This window comes from Astatotilapia calliptera, chromosome 13 (assembly GCF_900246225.1).
Source record: "Astatotilapia calliptera chromosome 13, fAstCal1.2, whole genome shotgun sequence".
NCBI lineage: Eukaryota > Metazoa > Chordata > Actinopteri > Cichliformes > Cichlidae > Astatotilapia > Astatotilapia calliptera.
In genome coordinates, this window is record NC_039314.1 from 33,056,304 (window position 1) to 33,077,228 (window position 20,925).

The following is a 20,925-nucleotide window of genomic DNA, read 5'->3' on the forward strand; positions in this document are numbered from 1 at the left end:
ATATATTGGTCAACCAAGAACTAGCCCTGTAACAGGCACTTCTGTATTTTACCACTTGGGGGCAACAATTCACTCTATTACATTCCTCCCCTTTTAGATTTGTAATTGAAATAAGCAACCCTTTAAAGAATGTATTTCACTGCCCCCACCATAAAGAAATATTCTGTGGCCCTTACGAACAATGAATAAATGTAGCCATTACTTCCATTATTAACTCTTCACTTCTAAAATAACTGGCAGTAAATAACTAAAACATAACTCTACATTTTCAAAGATTCAGTCTCTTTGGGGGAACTCTGCGTCTCTCTGGGTATCTGCGTTCCACAGATGGGCTTTGGGTGGTTTCTAGGGTGGATACTGGTGGTTCATCGGTTGTCTGTTTAGGTGGTTCAGGAGGTAAGGGGTGTGATGTTAAAATCCCAGGTGGACTTGGTGGTATCTCTGGAACAACGCTGTCCATAATCACTTCTGGCCGTCCCTCTGAAACCGGTGAAAATATAACTGGGGGTTTCTCCACAGTCTGTCTCCATGGTAACAGGTGGTCCACATGTATTGTGCGTGTTCTCTGTCCCTCTTGTATCAGGTAAGTAACACTTCCCATTTTCTTCAGAACTGTTCCCTGAGTCCATTTTGTTTCCCCCCCCCCCCCCCCTGAAGTTTCGGATACGCACAGCGTCTCCCTCCGAAAAAACACGAACAGGTTGGGTTTTGTAATCATGGTGTCGCTTCTGCTCAGACTGTTTCTGTTCAATGTGTCTGCTTAGTTCAGGTTTCAGCAGGCTGAAGCGAGTCCGGATCTGATGTTTCAGGAACAACTCTGCTGGTGTACGACCCGTCACAGTGTGCGGTGTACTGCGATACATGATAAGGAAGTTTGCCAAACGATGACTGAGTGGCAATGTGGCCTTACCATCTGCTTCCAGCACATTTTTCATCAGGGATCGTTTCAGGATTTGTACTGACCTCTCTGCTGCCCCCGTTTGATGCAGGATGATAGGCAGGAACAGCTGTGTGTCCGATCCCATTTAACTCCACGGTGTGCTCCAGACCTTGCTGAGGATTGGATCCTTCATGGTTGCTCTCTCAATGTCTTTAGCTACTATTGGTAGCTCTTCCACATGTGAGAAATAGAAGATACTTCCCTCCTCGGCAATGTTTTCTGGCGTATTCCGAGGTAGACGTGACAATGCATCTGCATTAGCATGTTCAGCTGATCTTCTATATTCAATGTCATAGTTGTATGCCATTAGGATAAGAGCCCAGCGTTGCATTCTTAGTGCAGCGAGTGTTGGGACAGCTGACTTTGGCCCTAGTATAGCCAGCAGTGGCTTATGATCTGTGGAGGGTGAATTTCCTTCCATACAGATATTTATGGAATTTCTTTACTCCAAAACTTATGGCAAGGGTTAGGGTTTTCTATCTGGGCATACTTTTGCTCAGCTTCAGTTAATGTTCTTGATGCAAAAGCCACAGGCCTTTCCTCTCCATTTTCCATGACATGAGAGATGACTGCGCCCAATCCATAAGGTGATGCATTGCAGGCTAACTTCAATGGCAGATTTGTGCTGTAGTGCACCAACACTTTGTTCTGCAGCAGTAGACTTTTTGCATCCCTGAATGCTTTTGCACATTCCATGGTCCAAATCCATTTACGGTAGCATCTTTTCTCAACAGGTTATGCAAAGGCTGAAGAATGGTGGATGGATTTTCCAAAAATCGACTGTAGTAATTTAGAAGACCAAGAAAGGACTTCAGTTCAGTGACGTTTGTTGGTTCTGGTGCATTTGCTATGGCTGCTACCTTTTCCTCTAAAGGATGCAGACCATCCCTGTCAATACGATGTCCCAGGTACTCCACACTGCTCTGAAGAAAGTGGCACTTGGAAAGCTTCACTCTGACACCATGCTTCTCCAGACGTGTGAGTACTTCCTCCAACCTCTTCAAATGACCCCTTTCAGATGAAGCAGTGATGAGGATGTCATCCAAAAAGCAGGTGACATGCTCCATCCCCTGAAGGATTTGATCCATCACAGACTGGAAAAGAGCCGGAGCACTGGAAACACCATAGCTGAGGCGATTGTACTTATAGAGACCTTTGTGTGTGTTTAAGCATATTTGCACTGCAGAAGACATAATGTGGATTGCACAACACTGGACATTATATTCTTCATTTCCAGTTAATACTTGTACAACTGCTGTTATTGTGTATATATTTATTTATATTTCTTCATACATTCTTATATAGTTCTATATTGTGTATTTTGTTGTACAGTTATTTTATTTTCAACTTTAATTTATATATTTTATCTTATTCTTTCCCAGTTAAATTTACCCTTCATTCTAATTTGTGTTGTACAGTTATTTCCTTTTTAACCTTAATTTATATTTTATTCCTTCCTAGTAAAATTTACCCTTTTTAATTTTTCATATTTATTTCCTATCTTATTCATAGCCTTTTCCTTTTTTTGTTTTCTTTAGGTCACGAGCAGTTGTCCAAGCATTTCACTACATATCATACTGTGTATGACTGTGTACGTGACAAATAAAATTTGAATTTGAAATTTGATGCCCAGATACTTCTCTGATTCTTCATCTAACTGTAGCTGCTGATAGGCATGAGAAAGGTCAAGTTTACTGAAGGATGTTCCTCCAGCTAAAGTAGCAAACAAATCTTCAGTATTTGGAAGTGGATATCTTTCCTCTTCAACACACTGGTTGACACTGACTTTGTAGTCACCACATATCCTAATTGTTTTGTCTGCTTTTGGCACAGTAACAATAGGGGATGCCCACTCACTTTTCTCAACCTTTGAAATAACCTTCACCTTTTCCAATCTGTCCAGCTCCTTTTCCACAGCTTCTTTTAGTGCATAAGGAACTGGGCGAGCTTTACAGAAAATTGGTGTGGTGTTTGGTTTAGTGTGGATTCTAGCTTTAAATCTCTTTATGCTGCCTTGGTCATCCGAAAACACTGCCTGATGGCGCTGAATCACTTCTAGTACTCCTGGCTTTGCTTCTTTCTGCACCAGTACCTTGTGTACTGTGAAAATCTGTTTCCAGTTCAGCTGTAGTTTCTTTAACCAGTTTCGTCCAATCAGAGCTGGTCTGTCTCCCTGAACAACGATCAGTGGTAGGGTGATGTTTTGAGTCCCATACTGTACTGGTAACATAATATATCCACGCACAGCAATGTGTTGGCCTGAGAAGGACTTGAGCTTTAGCCCACTGGCTGGTTTTATAGGGAAATGAGTGAGATGCATCTGATAATGCTTGTCTGATACTACCGACACTGCTGATCCTGTATCCAGCAGCATGGTGGTGTTCTTGCTCCCAAGCGCAACATCCACTGTGTATCCCTTCTCACTGGAGGTGATGGAGTACATTGAATAAACTCCAAAAAGTTCAGCTTCATCATTCCTACTTGAGCATTCATCCTCAGTTTCCAAATACTGAGTTTGCTGACTGAATTTTTTATTCCTGCAAGCACGTGCAGTGTGTCCTATTTTTGCACAAACATGACACTTTTCACTCTTAAATTTGCACTCACGTGCTGAATGCTTTCCACCACAACGATAACATGGTTGCTTCATTCCTGTGTCTTTTTTAGGTCCCTTCCAGTTCTTTGGCTTGTTATTGCCCTCTTGCCTGTTCTGTCCTTTCCATCCTTTGTTGGAAAAAATTTGGAGCATTTGTCAAGGCATTTACGTGGTGAGGGTCCTGGCGTCCTGAGAACTCCATCGTATTTTTCGAAGCGAGTTCCATGGATACGGCAATCTCACATGCACGTGGAAATGTAAGATCTTTTTCCGATAGTAGCTTGCGCTGCACAGCATCAGAACGCAGCCCACTAACAAAACGATCCCTCAGGGCCTCATCCAAATATTGTCCAAAATCACATGTGGCTGACAACTGCCTCAGAGCGACAACATAGTCAGAAACTGCCTCCCCTTCTTTCTGGTTACGTTTCTGAAAACGAAAACGCTCAGCTATCACCACTGGAGTCGGCTTATAATGCGCACTTAACGCTCCAGTCAGTGCTGCATATCCCATGGTACTCGGTACCCTCGGAGACACAAGATTCTTTAGCAGCCTGTATGTATCTGCTCCGATCACAGAGAGAAACGTGCACACTTTCTTCTCATCGGAAACATCATTTGCCAACATCCATTGCTCCAACCGCTCCAAATATGACTCAAAATCTTCCTTCGATTCATTATACTCTTCAACACGACCCACATGCATCGCCATGTTAGCTCACCAAAAGCTGTTTCGCTGCAGCCGTGAAGAAAACGTCTTTGTTTGTATTTTTTTTTTACATGTGAACACAGCCCTTCTACAGCCTCTGTCACGCTGTGGAAATCTTTAGAATCCTCGTCACCAGTTGTGATATTCTGGATTAGGCTCTTAAAAAGATCAGGACAGAAGGACGTGGATAGGTGCCTTTATTGAACAGCAGGACATCACACACTAACTTGTTGTTTCTTAGCGGTGCAGAAACTACCCTTTTTTGTTGTTATATATTGGTCAACCAAGAACTAGCCCTGTAACAGGCACTTCTGTATTTTACCACTGGGGGGGCAACAATTCACTCTATTACAGTAGCGGTCACTCAGAGAGGCAGCTGTGCTGTGTTTGATGGTTTCTCTTTACAATACTTTGCAAATGCATCCTCAGCCTTCAGCATTCACTTCTGCAGGTATGAGAGCATCGTGGACATCACACGAAGGTGTGGAGTCTAGATAAACAGTCTGACTGGTAAGCCTTGATAGTTTAAAAACTAGTAAAATCACTGCCTGACTTCAGATCGGGAAGTGCTCTGTTGTATTCGGTCTCTGCTTTGGGATCTCTACAAAACACCAGGACTGTGAGATGGCCTAACTCTCTGTGTACCTGCACAGTAAGCTCCCCTGGGTCTCTGGGTTTTCAAGTTCTCTCAAATGTAACCTGCTCAGTGCATGTGCACAGCATCTTTTACCACGGAGATACAAGTTTTCTCACTAAACAGAGTTCAGGCTCCTGCTCACAGGAGGTTTGTTGGACTGCTTACTGAGACTACCCTGCCCTGAGGTGAGGCAGGTGAACTCTGCTCAGTGAAGCTTGTGACAGTGAGGAGGAAGCAGCTGCTTAACATCAAACCAATTAGGAGTTAGAGGAGGGATTAGAGGCAGCAGCTGATCTGCTGATAATGAGCTCAGGAGGCTTTAGGATGACGAGCTGCCGCACGCTCGCATTCACACCTCCATACATCCTGCAGGAAATACTCACTTGGTCTGTGTGAATATTGTGCAGTGTTTGATGGTGGACTCCTCTGCTCCCTCAGTAACATGGACTGTCCCCCCTTGCAGCTCAGCATTATGGGCCTGAAACCAGTAGATGTTGTTTTTTCACGAGTAAAGCTCTGAATCTGAGTCTGAACTGCAGCTGCTTCTTATTGAATCCTGACCCTCAGTGTCTGTTTGAATTCTCAGAGTTGCTAAAATGCCTTTCATGCCGGTGAAGTTCAACCTGCAGAAGCGGGTCAAGCTGGCTCAGGGTCTATGGATGCTCTACTGGTTTTCAGTCATCGCAGGGATCCTCATCTTCAGCCTCGGCATCTTCTTCAAGATTGAGCTGCGGAAGAGAAGTGAGATGATGGACAACAATGAGAGCCACCTGGTGCCCAACTTGCTGATCCTGGTGGGATTGCTGGCTTGCGGCCTTAATGCCTTTGGAGGGAAGGTGTGCCATGACTCTCTGGATCCCATCAAGTTCTCCAAATGGAAGCCGATGTTGAAGACATATTTGCTGCTGTGCTGCGGCTTCAACGTGTTGCTGGTACTCGTGTCGCTGCTCTGCTTCCTTATGCAGTTCTCCGTATACCTGACACTGGCCGAGGGCCTGAGTTACGCCATCCGGTTTTACAAGGACACGGACACTCCAGGGCGCTGCTTCATGAAGAGGACGCTGGACATGACGCAGATCGAGTTCCACTGCTGCGGGAACAACAATTTCAGGGATTGGTTTGAGGTTCAGTGGATCAGCAACCGCTACCTGGACATGAGCAACGATGTGGTCAAAGAGTGAGTATCTGAGCGGGGTGGCCGGTCACGTGGAGCCATTATTGAAAAGTTATCGATGTTGTTGGATAATGTATCTGCTGTTTAAGAATTTACACACAGAGCTGGCACCTGATTCTATTAGATGAATCCATAATTATTCTATAGAAATTGTCCATCTGAATATTCCTCTATATTTTAATCAAACTCATCAATTTTTAACAAAGCAGCAGCCTCGGGAAAAGTGTCTCTGGGATCACGACACAAGTCTGATCAGCAGCTCCTCGTTGAACTGAGCACCTCAGATATTTCTAAATTAAATTTCTCAGGTTTTATTCATTAGTTTCTCAGATGAATTAAACATTGGGCTCAGCAGAGGATCAGAGAGGTCTTAAGGAGGTAAAAGTCAACGTTTAGGAGCTTCATGCGGGGCGTCTCCTCTGAGACTCTAATCTGTCACTTGATCCTTAAACACAGCAAAGCGGACATTAAAGAAACAGCTTCTGATCAGAAATGAACACGTCTGATTGGCTGCAGCTCTGAAATAGTGGCAAACCTGTAACTATTTTGTTTTCTGTTCTAATGTGTTTAAAAGAGATTTTTTTTTTCTCTAATATAATTGATCCAACTTAAAGCCATACCCACAGCTTGTACCAATTAACAAGTTAAATAACATACTGCATCTGACAAAGTGAAAACTTTACATGTCGCTGTTCTTCATATTTGAACGAAGCAGTCTTATTCTCCATCAGTGTCTCTGCTGAGTTGAATTGTGGGATATAAATTATATTGTATGCTCTTGCCATAAGGTTTCCGATTGACTAAAACGTCTAATGGACTATTTTGTACTCTACTCTACTTTTCTCACTTTGAGTCTAAAACTGCAACGTTTAATGATGATTTTTATCAGATAATTTGATCACATCTGGTAGTACCATCCATAGACAAATTTACCAATATTTTTAACATATTGGTTAAATTTGACATCACCCTCCAAGATAATCTAACAAGTTTAAACGTGACAGGAAAAGGGAGAGTTTATTTTCTTCTTAATGACCTTCCTCCAAAAGGGCAAACCAGTTTTCAGATTTGGAGAGCAGATAAATCATCCAGAGGTGCAGACTGTAGTGAGTTTCACTGTTGTCATGAAACATTTGCGTGGCTTTACTTCCACTTAAATTGAGCGGAAGGCTGCCATAAGAGACATTTCCTCTGCAGCATTCAGTGCCTGGTCCTCAACAGTTTTCCATCACAGTGAATAATCTTATTAAAGCAGAGTGCAGCTGTATGCTGACGGTCCTCTCAGTTATGGCTCTGATGTTCTGCTCAGTTATGATTCTTTTGAAATTCTTACTTTCCATGCAAACAGCCTTGCCTTGCAAACATAACTGTTATGGAGGCCTTCCTCCACAGTGGCCAGTGAGTGTTTCACCTCCACATGGTTCTTGCTCATAGGGTTGCCCTCTCTGAAAGTTCAGGAACTCAGGAAAATTGGTCGACTTCTTGCCGTATTTTATTGATCTTTGGTTTAGTCTCTGTAGTAACGTATAGTTCCTATTAGCTTACTTTTGTCTTGAGTCACCTGTGCTGCAACCGTTCATTCATTTCAGCATAGATTTAACTAACCCATTTCCAGAGCAATGGGGGGGTCGTCGCTAATCTCTCCTCAGTCCCCAGGCTGGCTTTGTTTGACCTCTGACCTGTGTTTGGCCTGCAGTCGAGTCCTCAGTAACGTGGAGGGGAAGTATCTGATGGACAGCGTCCCATTCAGCTGCTGTAACCCCGGGTCCCCCCGGCCCTGCATCCAGCACCACCTGACCAATAACTCTGCTCATTACGACTATGACCACCGCACAGAGGAGCTCAACATCTGGACCCGGGGCTGCCTTGAGGCCCTCTTCTCCTATTACAGCAGCCTGATGAGCAGCATTGGTGTTTTTGTCCTCTTTGCCATCATCCTGGAGGTAAGACCCCACCCACATTCCACTGCAGCCAATCAGCCAAACAGACATCTCTTTGATTCAGATGTTCAGCTTAGAAAATCTGAAGCTGCAACATAACGACTAAAATTGAATGGAAACAGCTAGCCTGGTCCTGTGACATACTCCATCTGCAAATGTCTGAGAAGCTGTGATGGCGCGTGAGACCCAGAAATAAAAAGCGTTGCTCTACAGTTTATTAGCAGTTTCCAGCTGCTCTTCTGCTCATCTAACATATCAAATCTAGTCTGACAAATTATTTCAATAAGCAGCCAATGAAAGGCTGAAACCTAACCTAAGCATATCTTCTGTTGTTTTAATGTCAAACTTGTCAGTGCATCTCAGATTTGTTAGTTTCACTTTATTTACCTTCTGCTCTAATGAAAGCTTCACATTGTACAGGAGAAACCGGGCATGTGGCTGTTCTAAAGCCGGGTGCTTTGTTTGAAAAAGCAATGGAAAAAAAATCAGTGAATGTGTGTTTGGTGCTGTTTTTAACTCATTTGTTCAAAGTGAACAGGCTTAAGTCTTTGACTTTCTCTCTCGGGTGAATCCAGGCTCCAAGTTCTCTTCCTAATCTTGTGATTTAGAACGAGATCATTGCAGCAGCACCCCTGCAGTAAATTCAGCAGAGTGAGCAGGTTAACAGAATAACTGATTGGTGTGGGATTAGCATTAGTACTGATGTTCCTGAGCGGCTGCTGTATCACGACACGGCACACACCATTTAAAAAGGCCGTTTTTGTTTAAATTCTCTGTGCGACTCCAACTGCATCATGAAAACGCACACATTCTCTGCATGACTGTTTCTGTTGTGGCTGTGACTGTGTGATTTCTGTTGTGCTCATACGTGACTCAGGACCTGAGGTGGATCATCTGGTGAAATGTCACATTAAGTGGTGGTCAGGCTCACTGAGGATAAGGAGCTATTTCTGGGGGGTTAATCTGTCCACAGAAACAGCAGGTTGCATTCTGGGAAAATAAGGATGAGGGACACTTCCTGAGAGGGAGAAGTGAGTTGGAATCTGGGTCAAAACAACATGTTTGACCTGAAAGGCTTAAGTTAAAAAAACAACATCCTGAACTCAGTTTTTCCTCACTCCTCAGTTTAAAGGGCGAGCCTCGGGGTTCAGTACCAGGCTCTCTGTAGTTTGCAATTCGGTCTATGATCTTAATAAAGCAGAGTGTGACTGTATGCTCATGATATTGCCATTTGCCACTCGGAGGCTCTCACGCTGTTCTCTGAACAAAGCAAACAATAATGTGTAATTGTCGTTAGGGTGCTGCTAAAGAAAATAAAAGGGCCCAAAATTGTACTGAAGCCTTCTAACAGAAAATTTCACATTTCTTTTGACAGAGTCGGTTAAATGAGCACAAAACAAAACTACTAATACCAACTAAAAATGACCACAAACAACATTCCTGTCACCACAATGTTCTCTGGGGGGACTGTAGGGATTTAAAACTCGGTCAGAACCAGAGATTCACCTTAAAATGATGAGGTCATAAAATATTACATGTACTTGGCTGGATGGGTTTTTCCTGGATTTGCCATAAATGTGAGCTGTGTGTGTCTATGTCAGTCTGTGGACATGGCAGGGCTGAAGTACTTGAGCACAGCGCTTGAGACGATGGCAGAGCCGGAGAACCCCGAGTGTGAGAGTGAGGGCTGGCTGCTCGAGAAGGGCGTCAAGGAGACGTTCAGCGATCTGCTCACCAAATTGAAGACCTTTGGGAGGACCAACCAGGTGGAAGGCGGAGATGCTCCAGAGGCCAACACCTGATAGCCAAACCCACCACAGAGGACTGATGTCTCCCCTTCTCTTCACCCCCCTCAAATGCCATCTCTCCCCCCATAAGAGGGAGAAAAGAACTGTATATAAGCCACACATGCACATTAATGTGAACATTTGAAGTTCCTGTGAATGTCGATATTTTCTGTAAATATGTTAAACAGAGTTTATTTTTAAAAAAGAGGAACGTGCTCCTGTAATTAAAACATCATCACCCCTTTCAGAGTAGCAGTTCCTGTCAGGCGGTGGTTAGACCATCAGACAGCATCGGGTCCCAGTGAGTCTATTCCCACCAATGTGTCTGAGTGTTGCAGTTCCGTGTTTGTCCAGCAGGGAGCACACAGCCAAGACAGCACGGATCCATCGACGTCATCATTAGTGTAAAAAGATCAACCTAGTTATTATTTCTTACATCCAGATGTTTGAATGTGTGTCATTTCTGCTGGCTTTCTCCAGCAATCACTGGAGACTTTAACATGAGAGAACAAACCACTAAGCAGCACACAACGTACCAGTGCTGCCATCTGTGAGAGCAGGCAGCAATGACAGAGGTTCATACACAGCAGCATGACTCCTGTATAAAACTCCTGTCAGTACAGAGGCTCAGATGGTGTTCACACAGCTGTACTTATTGCCTGTATACGAAACATGCACATGCAGGTGTATATACAGGTGTAAAGTTAATGTAACTGATGTAGGACTAACAGAAACGGCACATCTTACATTATTATAAAGGCCGGTGTGCACAGGTGTATACAGAGCTAAGCACATAAACTACAGGTATAAAAATGATCATTTGTCAGTTTGATGTGGTCGTTATTTTTCTTTTCTTTTTTTTTAAATGTCAACATCTTATCAAGTCTTTGTTGATAAATGGCTACCGAATGCTTCACCTTAACACAAGTTAAGTGTGTTTCTGCTTGGGTCTGTTCATTATGCACTGAGCAGGTGAGTTAACAGCACTGACTGTCTCTGCAGTTTAAAAAATTTAATACCCCTCACTGACGAAATGCTCCTAGTGTGATTTCAAACCGCACAACGAATGGAGCAAAGCTGTGTCCAACACATGCCATCACAGATGGGTTATTCCTGCAGGTGTGGGTGACATGTCCAGAAAGAACACCCGGCAGACTGAATTCAGGTTGAAAAATGGGCTGTGGCAATCGTGTGATTGGTTATGAGGCGTTTCCTTTATTGCTTTCTTTCTCTGTAAGGTCTGAAACCTGTGATTATTTAAGGGACAGGAAAGAGAGAGAGAAATCTGCTCTCAGATTTGTAGTTAAAGCCAAGTCCACTGCATAGAGCATCATATGTTTCTGTTTCTTTGGAGAGAGTGATGTCTTCAGTCAGTTGTTGTGGGTTGGTTGGAGCTTCTAGTTCTGTGTATGATAAAACCTATAAAGAGATTGTGACTGAAACCAAGCTGTCTGACTCATCTTTTATCAAACACAGCTTTGGAACACGTAACATAAAAATATATTTATATATTATTAGATATCTATAACTACTGTGAGAAAACCTTCAGCTTTGGTCTTTATTGTGCTGTCTTAGGTGTTCAGGTGTGAAATACTTTAGTGTTTTACAGCTTATATTAAATTCACATTACATTTTTGTAAGTACATCTTTAGCAGTATGTCTGTGAAGGTTCTCAGTCATCCAGGTCATCGTAGTCTAAGGAGCTTGGAAAGAAAAGCGTCTGGACTTCTTTAAGTTGCTTGAAGACGTTTCACCTCTCATCCGAGAAGCTTCTTCTGTTCAACTGAAGAAGCTTTTCTTTCCAAGCTATCTTTAGCAGTACATTTTACAGGGGTTTTTTTTGGTGTTTTTCTTGCAGTATTTATTGTGCTTTATTAAAAAAAAGTGTCATTTAAAGTTCCTTGGGATGTTATTACAGTGTTTTGTTTTACTTTTTTGGTCTTATCACTAGTACCATCGCTTTTATTGTGATATTTTTACAGTTTTCTTTTATAGTTTTTTGGGGGGAGTTTCTTGCAGTATTTTTCCAGTGTTATACATCATTGTGTGACATGTGCAGTTCATTACCTCACCTGAGCAGATAAATGGTTAATCAGCTCACAGGGAGATTAACTCTGTTTATATCAGCTAAAGGTCAAAGACAGTGACCGTGACGCAGAGAGGAACCTGGGGGGTCCAGAGATGGAGCCAAGTCCAAGTCCTTTAAAGGACACTGTAGACATCGTGAAGCAATACGAACACAAACCTACCCCGCACTAGCTGACTGCAGACAGTGTAAATGGACTGGACTCTGCCTCGAATCTTCCGCCTTTTTAAAATGTACATTGGTCAGTGCATGGTGTAACCAAAACCTGAAAACCTGCACACCAGTACCTTTGCCACAGACTGGTTGTAACTAATGTTTATCGTGTTGGACCAGTATTACCAGCTACTGAAGAACAGGAGGGTCAGCTGACGGTCGAGAACTGGGGAAGATGAGGATCCACTCAGAGGTTAGAGATTAAAGCAAAGCTGAGGAAGCGATTTAAACTTTGATCCTTTTAATGCAGCACGCAATGCTTTAACCCAGTGGGAGGTTAACGAGAATACAGGTGATGCTAACTCTGTTCCAAAGTACAGTGCCTCAGTCTGAGCATGATTAGAGAAACAGAAAAAAATGGAGACTTCGTACAAAAGTGTAAAAATGAACATTAATGAGAGACAATAAAGGAGTTCAACATGAATGAAATATTCTAAAGTGGAGAGAACGGATTCAGAACCAGGTCTGATGTGAAGACCTGATGATTAGTTTTGGTTAAGACAGAAGTTTCTGTTTTACACATTTGTGGCGGGGCGTGGTCAGTGGCGCGGCTGCAGCGAGGTGAACACACCTGAACGACATCTGCAATCACGCCTCACCTGCATAAAAGGAAGAACTGGGTCCCGTCTGAGGGTTGTTGTTGGTGTTGTTGGTGATGTGCTCGGCTATGAGCTGAAAAGCTGCAGCTGTGTGTGTAAAGAACAGCAACCAGAAATAAAAGATGAGATGATGATGAGATAGCCTTTATTTGTCAGTTGCAGGTCTTTTGCCCACAACCGAGCTGACAGACCTTGCCGACCGTACATACAATACAAACATCACATTGGGGAGACAGGTCAGGCTAGGTAGCAAGGAAAAAAACATCAAAATGTGTAACACAAAAGGATAATACAGGAATGCACAGATATCAACACATCATAGCACAATAAACACAGACAGCAACATGGGAAAGAGTTCCAGTGTGTACATCTGATCTGGGACCGCTGCAATCTTTCAACTGCGCCTCCAACTGACCCGATGTCCACATCAGAGGGGAGGTAAGCGTTGGAGGTGGCGTTGGATCCGGGGTAGGGAGGGTGATACGTCGGTGAGTGCTTATCAGTATCAGTATGTGTGTGCGTGTCCATAGTTCAGCTGAGACAGTGTCCTTCGCCCTGCCAGGCTAAGTAAACAGTCTTCCAGCCAACCCTGGCGGCCTTGTAGGGAATGGGAACCCATATGGAAAAGAAATTGTAAAAACTTATATGTGATTACTCATGAAAGTGGCCACTTTCTCATTACTTTCATACATTGTTTTAGTAAGTATCCAAAACATACAAGTTTCATCATATAATTTTTCAAGGGATCTTATATCTGTTTTCACTCTTATATGCTTTTCATACAAGTTTCACACAAGACAGATACAAACTTTATAAGATTTATATATATCTTTTCCATATGGAAAGGAACAGACTCAACACAGTCGTTATCAGGGAGTTTTTGTTCAGCTCCAGCCTTGAGCCCACAGCTGCCGCCGAAGGGGTAACCGCATTATGATGGTGATTTTTCTTTTGCAACAACTCATGAGAATTTCAAGCTGTTCTTTAACACTCCGACACTGGTCTCTCAATCTCCCGTTGGATAGCCGCGAGTTTCTCCATGATGTTATTAACCTTCAGTTCCGTGGTGTTGTCATTCTTTTGCTCAAAAGGCAGATTCTGAGACCTCACAACCGCAGTCAGCTGTTCCAAGATGTAATCCAACTTCCGCGCAGAGGTCTTATTCTGAGCATTCACTGCAGCTGTAAGCGCCTCCAAGCGCTTAACCATGCTGCACTCAGTGAGCCCTTTCTGAGAAGTCGCGCCTCGTCCCATCGTTCCAATCCCAGTGGGCAGCCTTGGGGGGGTTTGAAGAGCCGGTTCCGCTTTCTTAATTCTCCAATAAGCCAGGGCCAAGCCAGCTCCGATCAGCAAGAACCCTGTTATCATGGTTCCGAATAGGTAGATATCTTCAGCGTCCTCGATCCACAGTCCCGCCAGGCACACGATCCTCCAGTTCTGCCACCCGTCCATCGTGTACCCGGCAGGGAAAGTCCCTCCAGGGCACTCGGGCTCTCCCAAGCCCAGACTTCTCGTTGAGAAAAGGGTGTCAATAGCATTCAGAGACCAGTTGATGAAATCCATAATTCTCTTTAGGTTTTAGAAACAGACTGTGAGAGAGTGTTCCAGGGAAAGTAATACAAAAAACACGAGACTAGACAAGGACATAAGAACTAAGCAGGGAAGATAAGGGAGAGGAGAAAAAGTGCGTCCGCCTCCTCCGAGAGCCAAAGCAGAAAATAAAAGTGTATGCTGGAAAGCATGGAGACGTGGTCAGGTCTGCTGTGGATTTCTTCCAACGTTATATGTTGGATTCATGAGGTTTGGGGCATGGCAACCCAGTACCGGGCAAGCCAGGGAAGGTGCTGGCCCAAAGTGTAGCCAAGCTCGTGACCACCTCCACCCTGACCACCACCTCTTCAACATCCTGGCTTCTGGAGAAAGCTTCAGATCCATCAGGTGCAAAACCAACAGACTAAAGAACAGCTTCTTCCCGTGGGCTGTCAGAACTCTTTTTTTTTTCTTTTTTTTTGCCTGTCCCATTTGGTTCTTTAGCCGTCAGAATTGTTGTCTGAAGACCAACAAGGAGACCCAATGGATTTACCACCGGGAGTGAGCTGGTACATACCTGAGCGCCCAGCCCCGGACACCAAGAACCACCAATGCACCGACCCCTGAGGGCATCAGTCACCGGCAGGGAGTGTGGTGAGGGGAGATAGGCCTTGGAGGGCCTAGAAGTTCCCAGAGAGGTGGAGTCTAAGACCCGACCTGACATATAGACACAGACAAACAGGCACACACAGACACAAACATGCATTCCCACCCTCATGCACACATATACAAACACTCAGCACTCACCCAACGTAAGGATTGACATAAATGGACATATACACACAATCACACTCCCCAAACATACTCTATACCCCAGGTCCAGAACCCAGACCCAAGAGATGTTACCCTTCCTCCCGGGGTGGAGGCAAGCAGACCGTCCCAGGCTCCGCAGCAGCAGGGAGGCCAATCGGACAGCCAACATCTCCTCCCAGCCACCCCGCCCCGATGGCTAGCAGAGAACGGGGGTGTGTGTGAAGACCCCATACCTCCCTCCTCCCGCTCATGTGTAGTGTTGCTGCGTGTTGTTCTAAAGTGCATTTAAAACAAGGGAGAGCATGGTGCTGCTGCCAGAGAGCAGCAGGTGTTAGCACGGCCCCTCCCGAGAACCCTCAATGTCTACATGGATTTAAAATTGAGAGGTGGGCACCGGTGCCAGAGGTAGGTTTGAGTACACAGACCGTCCACTGGACGCCGTTAACGTGCCCACCCTCAAGGCCCTACATATATATGTGTGTTATGAGAGTGTAAGTAATGTGGATGTCTAAGTTGTGAGATAAAATTGAGGCACAGGTGGCCAGAAGGGGACAGAGGGGGGGGGGGAATGTCTCCCCTGCACCCTGGTGACACACCCGCACCCCAAGGCCCTACCTGTGTGGGTGAGTGTGGTGGAGCGGGAAGAGGGAGGTAGCCAGGGATGGGGAGGAAAACGAGGGAGGATGCCCCTCCCTAGGGCCAGCTCCCCCGCTGACCCCAGTAGGCACCCTCGTCCTCTGGTGCCCACCAAGGCAAGGGAGCCCAGGTCCATCCACACCGGGGCCTACAGTAGCAGCACTGCAGAGCCCCACAGGACCCGGGGCAGCCCACCCTACCCCACCGCAGAGGAAACTGTACCCACCCCAACATTCAATCATCTCAGAACTCTTAATGCAAGAGTGTGAGCAGACCTCTCCCATACAGTCATACAGCCACTCTGTCGCTGCTATTTATTATGCTCCAATTTTTTTTTCTCCTATGCAATATTTCAGCAGATGTGCAGATGATCCATGTCCTTAATGACCTTCCACCCTTATTTATTATTTATTATATTTTATTACGATGCCCTTGTAATGCTTGTTTTTCTTTTTCTTTTTTTGTATATTGTTTTCTTTACTTTCAGACCTTTGTGATCTTGCTGCCTAACTTCACAGTGCAAGCAACTGTATAATGATAATAAAAGTTCTAGGTTCTTTATGCATTTTAAGTTAATTTTATGTTTTTAAGCTACAATAAATAAGCAACTTCATGTTTAAAAAATCAGATTGTAATGTTTAGATTGTTGGTTTTAAAACAAACATTGGTGGAAACAATGTTCAATCTATTTACAGTTGACGATATTTTAAGTTACACGCCACACTCGGTAGAGGGCAGCATGTTTTCCTTTCTCAGTGGGTGGTAGAGATTTGGAGATGGATGCAGCAAAGTTTTCCAGCTGTGGGTAAAGAGTGTGAGTGTCATTGCTCCCTTCACGTTAATGCAGCCATTGAGGTATGCAATTAGCATTTTATGTGTTGCTAGAAAAATAAGATGTTTTTTTGTGACAGAGCTGTTTATATGTTAGTCACAGAATGTGTCAACATTTTGTAAAGGTCAAAATGTGAATGTTTATGTTGTTGAATAATATGCTTTATGAGAACGCCTTACTGTAAAAAATTGATTATTTTATGTTGTTTTGTACATCATGGCATCATTGGTAGCACCTGTGTCCAACAACCTGGAGAGAGTTACGTCGTGACAGAAACATATTCTGCTAGACTGCTGTTCAAGTGTGTTGAAGACTTAAAGGCCATCCAGGCCCTTAACCTCTTCAATTTTAATGAGAAAAAGACTGAAGTGATGATGTTTGCAGGTATCACTCTGACACCCTTGTTGATATCTGTTCCTTGGCCCAGTACATCAGGCTGACTATTACAAACCAGTGTGGAAAAATTATTTTATTTCCAGTTGAGGCAGCTGGCCAAAATAAAGCCAGTTCTTTCCAGGCAGCACTTTGAGAGTGTAATCCACACCTTTGTTACCATTCTGCTGGACTACTGGAATGAACTTTGCTTGAGGGCTGGTGCTTCTTCAGTGGCTCATCTTCAGTTAGTACAGAATGCTGCTGCATGTCTTTGAACCAGCACACACAATTATAAGCATGTTTCTCCCATTTTAACCTGGAACCACTGGCCGCCTATAAATTTTAGGATCACTTTTGGAATTGCTTTAAAAGGCTCTAATTATCTCGTCCCACATTACTTCCTGTTCTCTCAGGTCGGCCGATCAGCTGCTCCTGAGTGTATCGAAAACTAAGCATAAGCTCAGAGGGCACCTTCACCGTTACAGCTCGTAAAACATTTGGAACAACTTAGCCTTGTAAAGACATTTATTAATCTTTATTCGTTTTTGTTGCATGGCTGTAGTTCCTTGTTTTCTCCAAAATCCGATGATGATGATGAGGATGATGATGATGATGATGATGATGATGATGATGATGATGATGATGATGATGAGCTGTGTCCAGCAGGGGGAAACCTTTACACAGCTCTGCAGGTTATTACTGAGTTCATAAAATCATTATGCACACATGCTTTGATGCGCACTGAAACATTAAATTATGATTAAGAGGATTAAATGTTTAATATGTGATGAAAATGAGGACAGCTAAAGAGGAAGAAGATCAACAGCAGAGGATGAGGAGATGCTGAAGCACAGGAAGGAGGTTTTGGGGGATATAAAGTGTCTCTGGCTCGGACTCTTCGGATCAGCGAGTGATCCTCCCCCTCTCTGACAGGAGGAGGAGGAGGGTGAGCTGCTGCTCTTCACTCTCAGAGATGCAGCAGAAGTCAAAGAGAATCCTCGCTGATTTCTGCTGAGCAGGAAATCTGTCTATGGCATTGATTCAGTTTCTCAGAGTTTGACTAAAAATAATCGATGAAAGTGGGTCACTGCTCATTTGATCTTCTTTACATTCCTGACACGCTTCCATTTTCACTGAAGCTGCAAAGACATTTTTATCTGAGGAGGAAACTTGAGAAGCAACAGCGTTCTCGCACTCTTTGGCTGCTGACATGAAACTTTGGAGCATCTTGGCTGCGCTCGCAGGAGTCTGAAGGTTTCCAGCACGAATTGCGGCAACGCCTCCTCACGCAGAGAAAACATGAAATGTGGCAGCAGCCTCTGCACGCTGAACGTTGGTGGCCGCAGGTTCTCCTACACTGCGGAGCTGATGAGGCGTCTCCCCCTCAGCAGACTCAGTCGACTGCTTCGCTGCGTGTCGGAGAGCGAGCTTCTTGAGCTCTGCGATGACTACGATCGTGATCGCAATGAGTTCTTCTTTGACCGCCACTCTGAGGCCTTCAGTTTCATCATGCTGTACGTGCAGCACGGGAAACTGCGCTTTGTGCCACACATGTGTGAGCTTTCCTTCTACAACGAGATGCTGTACTGGGGCCTGGAGAGCTCTGATCTGCAGCTGTGCTGCCAGCGTCTTCTGGACGACCGCATGTCTGACGCCCTCGTGCACTTCTTCCCGGAGGAGGAGCCACCACGTGGCCCTGAGATTACGCAGAATCCTTGGCTGGAGAAGATGAGGAGAACATTTGAGGAGCCCACGTCCTCGTTGGCTGCGCAGCTCCTTGCTTCAGTGTCAGTGCTGTTTGTAGTCATCTCCATGGTGATGCTATGTGCCAGCACCTTACCTGATTGGACAGCGCTGGAACAGCAAAGGTAGGACTCACACTGACACACACACTGCACTATTCAGAATCAGCCCCTGACAGACCCGGTCCAGTTCTGACGGGTACCTGCAGCAGGTAGAGAACTGGTGCAGTTCGGAGGAAAACCGGGACCAGCAGCGGATTATTGATAATTGACTGATAAGTCACAAAGTGTACATGCTCCTGTGTGTGTAAAGCTTCTTGCCACAGTGGTAGCTCTGCATGCTTGAGTTGGCTGTGAGATGTGCTACCCAACACAACCGCAGAGGGATCTGTGTCTCCAGCTGGAATCAAACCAGCAACCTTTTGCTCACCAAGCAAATGCGTTAACCATTGCGTCATTGTCAGTGTACCTAATATGAATAACTTAACTCCCCTTCTGTGTGAAACCATTGTGAATGATTGTCTGACATCTCCACCTGTGATTTGTTAATTTTCAGCAACATCTCATTGGTCTATCTCTGCTTTCTCATTTGTCCCCTCTGGCCCCTCCCTTGCAGCATCATCGAGGCGGTGTGCATTGGTTGGTTCACAGCAGAGTGCATTGTCCATTTCCTAGTGTCTCGTGATAAGTGGGACTTCATTCAGCGGCCTCTGAACATCATTGACCTTCTGGCCATCCTGCCATACTACATCTCTGTTGCCATGACGAGCCTGACGGGCGAGAACTCGCAGCTGCAGCGAGCCGGTGTGACACTGCGTGTTCTTCGCATGATGCGGATCTTCTGGGTTATCAAGCTGGCGCGTCACTTCATGGGCCTGCAGACACTTGGCCTGACGCTTCGTCGCTGCTATCGTGAGATGGTAATGCTCCTGGTCTTCGTCTGTGTTGCCATGGCGATCTTCAGTGCGCTGGCTCAGCTGCTAGAGCACGGCCTTGACCTGGAGGCTGGAAACCATGACTACGCCAGTATCCCCGCTGCCTGCTGGTGGGTCATCATATCCATGACCACAGTGGGCTACGGGGACATGTACCCGATGACGGTGGCGGGACGCATGCTCGGAGGCCTCTGCGTGGTGAGCGGCATCGTCCTGCTGGCGCTGCCCATCACCTTCATCTATCACAGCTTTGTCCAGTGCTACCACGAGCTGAAGATGCGTTCAGCTCGCTGTGGCCGCAGTCTGTCGGGCGAATTCATCAACTGACCGTCATCCTGCTGCTGAGGAGGGGCGCTGCCATCAGCTCCATCACAATGAGAAGGATACAATCGATCGGACCGATCAAAAAGCAACTTGAGTTTTCCCCTGACGCCTCCATCAGAGTGAGTGTGTGTGATTGGCTGAATACAGGGTGTAGTGAAACATAACCTAACCCTCCATTTGCTGTTTTCAAGTCCAAACAGGACTCAGGTGACTTTACTTTGATAGTTTCTCATCCTGATTCGATCTCACAGACAGTCAGGTTCTGTTAGGTTGCTCAGAAGAGTCGGGGAATAATGCGCTCACACAATGAAATGGTGGTGAGATAAACTCACACCATGCAATGCCCCCTCAGGTTAGGCATGAGAGGCAACCCGGCGGTCTGTGGCATAATTGAACCCCTCCTTTGTTTCCATGATGACCATAGAGCCAGTCAGCTGAAGTGTTGAAAGCATTTGGTTTGAATGTCCGGATGGAGAAGCGGGCGGAGTGTGAAGTATCTGACTACTTCTTCTTCTGTGTGAAATGCTGCAGGGTTTGAACCAAAGTACACTTATACAGGCGACCCCTTTAACCTTTGACCTTTACTTCAGAGATGTCAAACTCTCCATTTAGGAGAGTGTTTAAAAGGCTCATGTGTTTATGAACTCTGACCTCTGTTGCCTGATTTCGATCAGAAAACCACATCAGCTCATTAAAGGTTAAACCTGAAAACCTCACTGACTCCACCTGTCCATCATTTAAACATCGTCTCAGTGTTGCACAAAATACAATAACAATGAAATCAGGTTTTCACATTAGAGTTACAATGGGATTCACACAAAACACCTGACATTAAAGCTCCTCCCACTGTGTCACAGGTGGAGTCCATGTCAGAAGGTCAGACAAAAGGCTGAAACATAAAAAAAAAACCTCTTCATATATTTTACAGGTGAGACTCTGAGAAGATGCTGAAGGTTTCAGCTAAATAAAGACGAAGAACGAAGTAACCTGGAAACACCTGAGTGATGAGAAAGTCCACACTCAGAGCTTCTGACAAACTGTGAGAGCAACAGACCGT

At 44.9% G+C, this 20,925-nt stretch overlaps 2 protein-coding genes across 2 annotated transcripts; both read left to right on the top strand.

Annotated features, from left to right (window-relative positions):
- The first annotated feature begins 5,176 nt into the window (after positions 1-5,176).
- Positions 5,177-11,225, top strand: prph2b (peripherin 2b (retinal degeneration, slow)). The gene is made up of 3 exons (XM_026190995.1): positions 5,177-6,059; positions 7,753-7,999; positions 9,598-11,225. The coding sequence occupies exons 1-3, from the start codon at positions 5,479-5,481 to the stop codon at positions 9,796-9,798; spliced, it is 1,029 nt and encodes a 342-aa protein (XP_026046780.1). The 5' UTR covers positions 5,177-5,478; the 3' UTR covers positions 9,799-11,225.
- Positions 11,226-17,074: 5,849 nt separating this feature from the next.
- Positions 17,075-20,582, top strand: LOC113034928 (potassium voltage-gated channel subfamily G member 3-like). The gene is made up of 2 exons (XM_026190104.1): positions 17,075-18,735; positions 19,226-20,582. Exons 1-2 carry the CDS (start codon positions 18,167-18,169, stop codon positions 19,869-19,871), a joined length of 1,215 nt encoding a protein of 404 aa, XP_026045889.1. The 5' UTR covers positions 17,075-18,166; the 3' UTR covers positions 19,872-20,582.
- The last annotated feature ends 343 nt before the right edge of the window (positions 20,583-20,925 follow it).